This window comes from Ascaphus truei, chromosome 5 (genome assembly GCF_040206685.1).
Source record: "Ascaphus truei isolate aAscTru1 chromosome 5, aAscTru1.hap1, whole genome shotgun sequence".
NCBI lineage: Eukaryota > Metazoa > Chordata > Amphibia > Anura > Ascaphidae > Ascaphus > Ascaphus truei.
Window position 1 is genome coordinate 219678976 of NC_134487.1, and position 10802 is coordinate 219689777.

Here is a 10802-nt window from a genome sequence, read left to right on the forward strand (position 1 = left end):
GAATGATATGAAGTATTGTCTCTTTACACCTCCTCTGTAATTTATTCTGAATTCTCCATTTTTCTCCACTTTACCTTATTGCATAGATGAGGCATCTAGCCTTCGTCTAATTTCTTTACACATTTGTACCGATGCCTCTATCCTGGCGGATTACCTACCTCTACCTTACGTCCAAAACGCACTACTTATTTGTATACCACAGTACTAAACATTTCAATTACTGCCAATGCCATTCTGTGCATCTACCTACTGTAACTCACAAACTGTGAGTCGTCTTTGATTACAAACGCTCCCTTAATCCCCATACTTTAAATCATATCATTTCTACCCCTGGTTTTGTGCCAGTGCTAAAATCAACTCACTACTGCTACCAGCCTTATTTCCTTAACTGTCTCCTCACTGCTCTCTGTTGGTTCCCAATGTCAAGCTAAATAAATTCTAGTACATTACTGGTATACGTATAAACTTCTACACATATGTTACATCTTCAGCAATGAGGGATCTAGCACAGTGGTGCGCAAACTGGGGGGCAGGAGATTTTTCTGGGGGGCGTGGCCGGTTGCAGAAGCCCCACGCTCTTCCCCAAGACATTTAACTAAATGCCGGGGGATCGCGAGGCCCCTGGAACACTCCACTTACCGTAATTCAGCCAGCTCCAGGACGTGACATCACACGACCCCAAATGACACCACGTGAGGTAAGGAGGGGGGGCACAAAGGGTTGAAAGCCAGCAGGTGGGGGCGCAGCAAAAAAAGTTTGCGCGCCCCTGATCTAGCAATATATTTCAATTCAAACACCTTGTTGCTGGCACCCTCAACACTAAAGACCATAATTAAGTGCAGCAGTTTTATAAGCAAAAATGTTCACTATTTCTGTATCTAAATTCTGAGCTAAATTGTAATATTTATTGGACATATGAAGCATTCCTGTAACTTTAATTTTCTGTTCCTTATTCCTAGGAGGAAGAAGATGGTATGTGTAAACTTCTCTCTATGTTTGTCTTGATATTGTAAAGCAATTTCATTGTACAAATTATTTGTAGCATATGTGTTCATAAACACAGGTGAAAGATACATGTCAACAATATATCAATTTATGTGATACACTAAAATAACCAAGTATTTTTCTTATAACATCAAACATTATTAATGGTGTAATATTTATGTTGGATCTACAGTATATATTCTTTTAAAATGTTGTGACTCCAGTCTAGTGCATGGAGAGGCTAATACTACCGTAGCTTGCTTTGCTGCCATTTCAGGCTGATACTGAGGTACGGTACTTAATGCACTGTATTACTTAACGCATTAACCTCCAATATAGCCCCCTTTCCTCCCCTCCCCCCCCCCATGTCTAGGGTGACCACGTGTGATGCTATTACCTGAGTGGCAAACAGGAGGCCTGATCCTCTGCCACTGGGAGCCTGGGGTGTGTGTAATGAATATACTAACAGCGCCTCCACCTGGGAAGGATCCTCACACAGTGGGATAGCCCCTCCCAAGACAATACAATCAGTAATTGCACACAAGGGTATATGTAACAGTATTTACTGGACAGTAATTTAAAACAGGAACATTATAACATAGCATATAACAATAATATATATATATTATTATTATATATATATATATATTATATATATATTATATATATATATACGAAATACGATACCGTTGTTGAGACGAAATCACATGCGCAGCACTCAGTTGTAAGGTCAAAAAAAGAGTACATTGTGAAACAAAGACAGAACAAACATTTCGGCCCGTGTTGCAGGGTACATGTAACCACACACGCGGGTTCTCTTGATAAGGCTTATTTATTGAGCCGTAAAAACATACAGCACACAAAAACAAAACAGCTTCTCTTCAGCATACAAAAACAAAATAGCTTCTCTTCAGCATACAAAAACAAAATAGCTTCTCTTTAGCATAGCAAACAAGGCAGCTTCTCTTCAGCATGCAGGACACAGACAGTTCATCATACATGTACTTTGAAAACAGACCTTATAGCAGTAATCTCTTCAGCCTTTCAGTCCTGTCTCCTGACCAGCTAGCCTGCATGTGTGTACAGCCTGGGGGTTTTAAAACACTTTGATTATGCAGCTGGGGTCAGACTAATTAAGCAGCCCTTCTTAACTGAAACTTAACCTCGTAACTGCTGCACTGCAAGCCTAAACATAGGTTTGCCAGGTATATGGCTGGTGACGTTCATTCACCCTGTCACATTCCTCCCCTGTTATTGTGTGGCTGGGGCCACGCACAGCTAAAGCCCGACCATCCACCCCTTCTCTAGTAAAGAAGTCAGCATTTGCATTTTCTTTTCCAGGCCTGTGCTGAATCTCAAATGAGAAGGGCTGGAGGGCCATATACCACCTGGTCAATCTAGCATTGGAGTCCTTCGTACTATTTAACCACTTCAATGGAGCATGGTCCGTCACCAGAGTAAAATGGACTCCTGCCAGGTAATGCCTCAAAGCCTCGATTGCCCACTTTACTGCGAGGCACTCCTTCTCAATCACTGAGTAGTTTTTTTCCCTCGGGAACAATGTCCTACTCAGAAAAAGGATCGGATGTTCCACTCCCTCAAACTGTTGTGACAACACTGTCCCTAGCCCTATCTCTGATGTATCGGTTTGCACTACAAAAGGCCTGTTGAAATCTGGGCTTCTAAGGACAGGGCCCTCTGATAGACACCTTTTTATGCCCTCAAAGGCTCTCTGACACTCCCTTGACCATACCACTTGTGTAGGGGCACACTTTTTTGTGAGGTCCGTTAAGGGGCTGCAACTTCCGAGTAGTTGGGGATGAACCGCCGATAGTACCCTGCTAAACCCAGCAGAGAGCGTACCTGCGTTTTTATTTGGGGTGTCGGAACTTCTGTCAGGGCAGCTACCTTGTCGGCTAGTTGCCTTACTTTTCCACCTCCCACTGCATACCCTAAGTATTTGGTTTCCGTCTTACCTAAGGCACATTTCTTCAGGTTGGCTGTGAGCCCTGCCTCTCTTAGAGATTTGAGGACCGCTTTCAGCCTATTTAGATGGGCCCGCCAGTGTTTACTATAAATGACAATGTCATCTAGGTAGGCTGCGGCATAAGCCCTATGGGGTCTCAGCACTTTATCCATGAGTCTCTGAAATGCGGCTGGGGCTCCATGCAGTCCAAATGGCATTGTCACAAACTGGTATAAACCCATGGGAGTGGCAAATGCTGTTTTGCACTTGGATTTTTCCTCTAAAGGTATTTGCCAGTATCCTTTTGTTAAGTCCAGCGTTGATATATATTCCGCGTTACCAAGGGCGTCAATTACCTCGTCCACCCTTGGCATCGGATATGCGTCAAACTTGGATACCGCATTGACCTTTCGGAGGTCCACACAAAATCTTTCCTTCCCATCGGGTTTAGGGACCATAACTAGTGGACTACACCACTCACTGCATGATTCCTCAATCACTCCTAAGTGTAACATTTCTTGTACCTCCTTCTCTACCAGGGCCTTACGACTTTCAGGCAACCTACTGTATAAGGACGGGAACATACTTTTACCCCAGGTGCTGTCTTGATCACATGTGAAACTAAATTAGTTTGCCCTGGCAAATCAGAAAAAACATCATGGAATTGTGTAATTATTTCTAACAAGTCCCCTTTTTGTTCAGAGGACAATTGTCTACCCATTGGGATTTTATTGTCACCCACGATGTTCTCCCGTGGGGGCTGCGGACCCAGGTCTGTTTCCTCCTCCACCGGGGGGATGAATAGAGACCGCTGCATCTTCCAGGGTTTCACATCGTAAATTTGTTTACCCTTCCTGGACCCTGGTTGAGCGATCTCGTAATCCACATCACCCATGCGGTGGAGTACTTCGAATGGGCCCTGCCATTTGGCTAGGAGTTTGCTCTCACAACTACTGTAGGTAACAACAACATCACCTGATCTCCTGGGTGAAACACTCTCATACGAGCATTTTGATTGTAATGTCTCTCCTGACCGTCCTGGGCTGATCTAAGATTCTCCCTAGCAAAATGGCCGACCACACCTAGGCGCTTCCTAAGGTCCTTTACATATTGCAGGGTATTCTTAGAAGGGGACCGCTGTTCCTCCCAGGACTCCCTTAGGAGGTCTAGGATACCCCGGGGTTGGCGGCCATACAGCAGTTCAAATGGAGAGAATCTCGTGGAGGCCTGGGGAACTTCCCGCACTGCAAACAGCAGAAAAGGGAGAATTTCATCCCAGGCTCTCTTCTCTGAATCTACAAATTTCATCAGCATCCCTTTTAGAGTTCGGTTAAATCTTTCCACCAATCCGTCAGTCTGTGAATGGTAGACCGATGTCCGAACAGACTTGACCTCTAGTCATTTTAAGACATCCTGCATCAGTCTAGCCATAAAATTTGTACCTTGGTCTGTCAACATAACCTGGGGAAGTCCAACCCGTGAGAACAGCTCCAACAACTTGTTGGCTACTTGCTTTGCCGTTGCTGTTCTCAGGGGGAACGCCTCAGGATATCTTGTTGCATAGTCAACTATTACAAGAATAAACCTGTGTCCTTTCGCAGAAGGTTCTAGAGGTCCTACCAAGTCTACCCCAATCCTCTCAAAGTGAACTGACACCAAGGGTAGAGGAACCAAAGGGGCTGTTTTTTGTCCCTTCGACTAGTTAGCTGGCACTCCGGACAGGCCGCACATAACTTAGCAATATCACTATGCATCCCTGCCATTAGAATCGGGACGAAATACGGTCCAATGTATATCCCTGCCAAGGTGACCACCCCAAGGGACAGTATGGGCTAGAGCCGGGGTGGGAAACCTATTTTTCAATGTAGCCACAGGTGTGGCGAATTAGAAGTGAAAATAGCCACACCATGTAAAAATTGAGGTATTATGTTGCGCATGCGAAAATTTTAAACCACACACTGTTTGAACAAGTTTATAAATTCTCCCACCGCAACCCCCTCATCCTCTCACCCCCTCCTCCTCTCACCCCCCTCTTCATCCTCCTCTCACGCCACCACCACTACCCTCCTCATCATCATCACCTCACCCCCTCATCACCATCTCATTTAACCCCCATCATCATCATCTCCCCCCAGCACCCTAGATCTCCCCCAGTCCCTTTTAGCAGTCCCCCTCATCATCAAGCCCCTCCCCCCCGTCCTATGTGTAGGGCACATAGGAGGGTGCATAACGCGCAGGGCGTAGGGCAGGGGAACTGTGGCGGCGGGAGGGGGTAACTCCGCAGCAGCAGTGGGGGCAGGGTGGATGCCGGTGTGGGCAGGCTTGGTGCAGCTGTGGGGGAGGGGGGTGGTCTGGGCAGCATGGGAGGGTATGATGAGGGCAGCGTGAGAGAGGATGATGAGGGCAGTGTGAGAGGGGATGATGAGGGCTGCGTGAGAGGGGATGATGAGGGCAGCGTGAGAGGGGATGATGAGGGCAGCGCGAGAGGGGAGGGTCAGGGCAGCGCGAGACGGGAGGGTCAGGGCAGCGCGAGAGGGGAGGGTCAGGGCAGCATGAGAGGGGAGGGTCAGGGCAGCGCAAGAGGGGAGGGTCAGCTCAGCACAAGAGGGGAGGGTCAGGGCAGCGCGAGAGGGGAGGGTCAGGGCAGCGTGAAAGTGGAGGGTCAGGGCAGTCTGTGAGGATCTGGGCAGCCTGAGAGGGGGTGGTCTGGGAGCATGAAGGAAGCATGAGTGGGGATCTGGGCAGCAGGAGAGGACATGTTCAGCAAGGGCTGAATGTAAAAACCCTTTTAGATCCAGTTATGAGTATTGTCAGGCTGATGCAGTTGCAGAGTATGGGATAAACAGTGGACAGCCAGGATAGGGAGGGTAGGTATTCCCTGATAGAATGGAGGTTAGTAACTCTGCAGCAGCACAGTCCTGGTAGTATACTTGCCTCAGACTCTGCTTAGGTACCTAGAGGTCAGACAGGTAGGGGGGGGGGGAGTATCTCTCAGCTCTCCCTGCACTAGTAGCTGGCCGTCCAGGAAAGGAGACGCGCCGGTAGGGGATTTCCCCTGCCAACAGCTGAGTGTGAGCAGGGAGAAGCAACGGGTAGGGGATTTCCCCTGCCAACAGCTGAGTGCGAGCAGGGAGAAGACCGGGTAGGGGATTTCCCCTCCTAACAGCTGAGTGCGAGCAGGGAGAAGCACCGGGTAGGGGATTTCCCCTCCCAACAGCTGAGTGCTGCACTGGTAACTGGCCATCAGAGCACAGAGAAGCGCCGGGCTCCGGGTTCCCCTAAAAACAGTTGAGTGCTTGTGTGGCGGATCGCCAGACTGTCCACATAGGCGGCAGACAGCATGTCATGAGTGATGTCAGCGGACTGCCCTCACCACCCGGAGGTTTACTGGGTAGCAGGAAAGGGCAGAGGGGGAGGGAGGAGGCTCCATTCGCCACAGTTTCACTGCCAATTCGCCACAAGTGGCGAATGGCGACAGGGTTGCCCACCCTGGGGCTAGAGTGAACACAGATTTAACAAACGACTTGGGAACCAATATCTGTCTGGTGACCTCCCCTGTTTGTGTCTGCCTATTCACCCTATACAGGATATCATTTGATAATTCAAAATGGGGGAATACTACTGTATCACCCCCTGGGCATTCAATATCTGCTCATCAATTTTAACCACTTTATCATACTGTCTAGCAAGGACTGGGTCTTCCCTTTGTCTCTGGCGAAAATCAGGGAGGTATAGGTCCGGTAAATCTCCAGGGCCCATATCCCCCTCCCTCTGGCCATCCCCAGCCATCACTTGTGACTTCTGGCTACTAGACTGGTAACCTTGAGACCCAGATTTCTGTAACCAGTCCTGTTTGTCAGAGCGTCTTTGCTTCCGAGTCTTTTGAACCCGGTGTCTACTGGGAAAAAGGTCTGCCGAGAAGGGGAACAGTTTACCAGGGTTCTCCTGAGCTCCTCGGGAGAGACTGGAGCCATTAGGTCCGAAAGGAAAGGCCAGTCCCGGCCGAGCACAGCGGGGGGCAGGGAGCCAAGGAGCGACTCCTACTTCGAGGTAGGCCTCCTGACCTTTTACATGTAGCCGGATTTTGGCCGTCGGATACCGTTTTACATCGCTGTGTATACATTCTATACTTCATGGGGAGTCAAAAGAACACACGTTAGGCGGTAACAGTTCCTGGAAGAACAGAGTTTTCCCAGAGCCCTAATCTACAAGTGCCTGGATGGTTTTACCCCCAACCTGGGCTGGAAGTAGCCAGGGCTTGTAATTTTCTCCAGTGAAGGCCGAGGCGACGGTCCTGCTGAAGGAACAATCCATCTGTGGACAGTCCACAGGCCGGTGGCCTTGTTCTCCGCAGGTGAAACATGGAGAGGGTTCCCTCACAGGAGGGTGCCGTGGATAGCGCTCCGCTGGACCGGATACTGGAGACTAGGCATCTGGTGGGTCCTGTGGGCGACGTCCTCGGAAGTTCCTCTCATTTGGCGACAAGCCGACATCAGGAAGGGAATGAGGGTCTCGGCGGTGCCCGGCATTTTGACTTCTTCCTTGTTGGAAGGACTGCTCCTTTCTTGGCACTTGGCGGTTGCGCATGGAGGGGCTGTAGTTTTCCCGTTGTTCCAATCTCCCTCTTTGGGTGTCCGCAAGTGCTGGTGCAGTTAGATCCGTCGGGTCCAGGACACTCGCCTGATCCTCTGCCCCAAGGAAGTTCTCAACGAGTCGGACCGCCAAAGCTAGGGTTTCAGCAGCATGGCGTTTTACCCACGAGCGTGCGGAAGGGGGTATTATCTGTAGGAATTGTTCCAAAACAACTTGCTCAAGAATTGCCTCCTTAGTGCGCTCCTCGGGTTGTATCCAACGAGTACACAAGTCCAATAATTAGCGATGTACTCCAGGTTCCGGAACTGCTGTCGTTAGGTCTCTGGGGTCAGACCTAAGCGATCCAGTATGGCGGCTTTTACTTGTTGGTAGTCCATTGCCTGATCTGCTGGGAGGCCCGGATATGAGGCCTGGGCGTCTCCTATGAGTAGCGGGGCCAAAGCAGTTGCCCAGCGATCCGCAGACCAGCCCTGAGCTTTGGCAACACTTTCAAACGTCAGTAGAAAAGCCTCTGGTTCCTCGTTCGGAGCCATTTTCCTCAGGAGGACCGGGGGTTTGTTCGCAAGTTCTGGACTGGCAGACCCCTGGAATTGGGTCAGCAGCCTGGCCATCCGCTCCTCCTGTGCTGCCTGCTGCTGGGTTAGGAGCTGAGTTTGCTGCTGCAATAGTCTTTCATCTCTCTTTGCCTGTAGTTGGGCCTGTTCCTGCATTAACAGTCCCTGCTGTCTGGTCTGCTCGCACAGAAACTCTTTTAAAAATTCTTCCATTTTTCTCATTTTTGTGAGGCAGGGGCCTCTAAAAATCCCGGCATTTCTGACACCATATGTTGCAGAGTACATGCAACAAATGCCGTAAAAACATACAGCACACAAAAACAAAATAGCTTCTCTTCAGCAGACAAAAACAAAATAGCTATTCTACAGCATACAAAAACAAAATAGCTTCTCTTCAGCATAAAGAGAATGATCAGTGTATTAAGCGCTAATGCGGTGACAGTGTAAAGTGACACAAAATAAGTGACAATAATATATACAATAAGCTTTACATTTAAAGTGAGGGCTGCCTAGGTAGAAGGTTAACACAAACCAGTGCAAATATGTGAAGGAAAAAAGATCATAGTGTAACTTACAAAGCAAACAAAAAGCACTGAAAAGATTGATTAGTGTCTTCAGCCCACATACATGTGTATGTTGTTTCATTTAGTTTACATTGCATTCAATTTGTAAAAATCCTTTTATCAATCTTTCAGTGTTTTTGGTTTGTTTTGTAAGTTACACTATGATCTTTTTTCTTTTGTCTTTTCTATTTTTGTCTTATATGTTTGTTTGTTCCGTTTGAGACTCCATTGAAGATTCCTCCCAGGACTCCTCCTCATCTTTGTTGGACTTTATATTTGGTCAGATTTTATATTTTAGAGGCGCCGGTTCCCCCCTTTTTCTTTCTCTTCAGCATAGCAAACAAGGCAGTTTCTCTTCAGCATGCAGGACGCAGACAGTTCATCATACTGTACATGTACTTTGAAAATAGACCTTATAGCAGTAATCTCTTCAGCCTTTCAGTCCTGTCTCCTGACCAGCTAGCCTGTATACAGCCTGGGGTTTTTAAAACACCTTGATTATGCAGCTGGGGTCAGACTAATTAAGCAGCCCTTCTCAACTGAAACTTAACCTCGTCACTACTGCACTGCAAGCCTAAACATAGGTTTGCCAGGTATATGGCTGGTGACGTTATTCACCCTGTCACAGTTCGCCAGAGGGACCTTTATCTGGCGGACCTTGCCTTATGGGATTAGCACCTACATTATTTTCCAGTTGAGTGCCTGCTGTTCGCTGTGTTTATATATTTCTTTTTTTTTTTCTTTTTTGTTTGTCATATATATATATATATATATATATATATATATATATATATATATATATATATATATATATATATATATATATATATATATACAGTGTTCAACAAATCATCCAAAAATCTACTCGCCCAACCAAAAAATCTACTCACCACCTAGACCCGCCCCCAACCCCGCCCCTAGACCCGCCCCCAACCCCGCCCCCCCAACCCGAACCCCGCTTTAAAATAAAATATATAATTAAAATACATTTAATAAATTCCTAGTCAGAACATTCGTTTTTGACAAAAATGTATTTATTGTATTACATTATACTACAATTAGTCCTTGTTGTGTGTGTGTGTGTGCGTAAATGTCGGATCTAGAAATAAAAGCCTGGTGTGAATGACTAGTTTCCTGAACCCCTTAACCAGTGTCTGGACGTCCCCGCTTCACAATATCTAAAGCAGCAATCCCGCCTGGGATCTTACCTGATCCGCAGTCCCTCAATGTCCAGGTACCCTCATTCCTGCAATGTTATACATTGGAGGGGATGTGTTCCCTACCTGTCTTCTGGGTTAGGGGGGTTCCGATGTCTTCTGTGTGAAGCTTGAGTCAGATCTGTAAGAAAGCAGTATAGGTTATTTCGGTGTGAAGTATAGGGCAAGTAGGAAAAGTAGGGTAAATAAGAGATCCAGAGTGTGGGGGAGAGAAAGAGAGAGTGTGGGGGAGAGAAAGAGAGAGTGTGGGGGAGAGAGAGAGAGAGAGTGTGGGGGGGGAGAGAGAGAGAGAGAGAGTGTGTGGGGGGGGGTAGAGAGAGAGAGAGTGTGTGGGGGGGGGAGAGAGAGAGAGAGAGAGAGAGTGGGTGAGAGAGAGAGAGAGTGGGGAGAGAGGGAGTGGGGAGAGAGAGAGAGAGAGTGTGGGAGAGAGAGAGTGTGGGGAGAGAGAGAGTGTGGGGAGAGAGAGAGAGTGTGGGGGGGGAGAGAGAGAGTGTGGGGGGGAGGAGAGAGAGAGAGAGAGAGAGTGGGGGAGAGAGAGAGAGAGAGAGTGTGGGGGAGAGAGAGAGTGTGGGGGAGAGACAGTGTGGGGGGGAGAAAGAGAGAGTGTGGGGGAGAGAGAGAGAGTGGATGGGGAGAGAGAGAGTGTGGGGGGAGAGAGTGTTGGGGGGAGAGAGGATGTGGGGGAGAGAGTGTGGGGGGGAGAGAGAGTGTGGGGGAGAGAGAGAGAGAGAGAGAGTGGGGGAGAGAGAGAGTGTGGGGGAGGGAGAGAGAGAGAGTGTGGGGGAGAGAGAGAGAGAGTGTGGGGGAGAGAAAGAGTGTGGGGGAGAGAGAGTGTGTGGGGGAGAGAGAGAGAGTGTGGGGGGAGAGAGAGAGAGAGAGAGAGAGAGAGAGTGTGGGGGGGAGAGAGAGAGAGAGTGGTGGGGGA

At 48.3% G+C, this 10802-nt stretch overlaps 1 protein-coding gene across 2 annotated transcripts in view; it reads left to right on the forward strand.

Moving 5' to 3' along the window:
* LCP2 (lymphocyte cytosolic protein 2) overlaps positions 1-10802 on the forward strand; it is a 226248-nt gene that overhangs the window by 186378 nt on the left and 29068 nt on the right. For both annotated transcript variants that reach the window (XM_075601673.1, XM_075601672.1), the window contains exon 15: positions 960-972. In XM_075601673.1, the coding sequence (XP_075457788.1) occupies positions 960-972 (13 nt within the window). The remainder of the gene's footprint in view (positions 1-959; positions 973-10802) is intronic.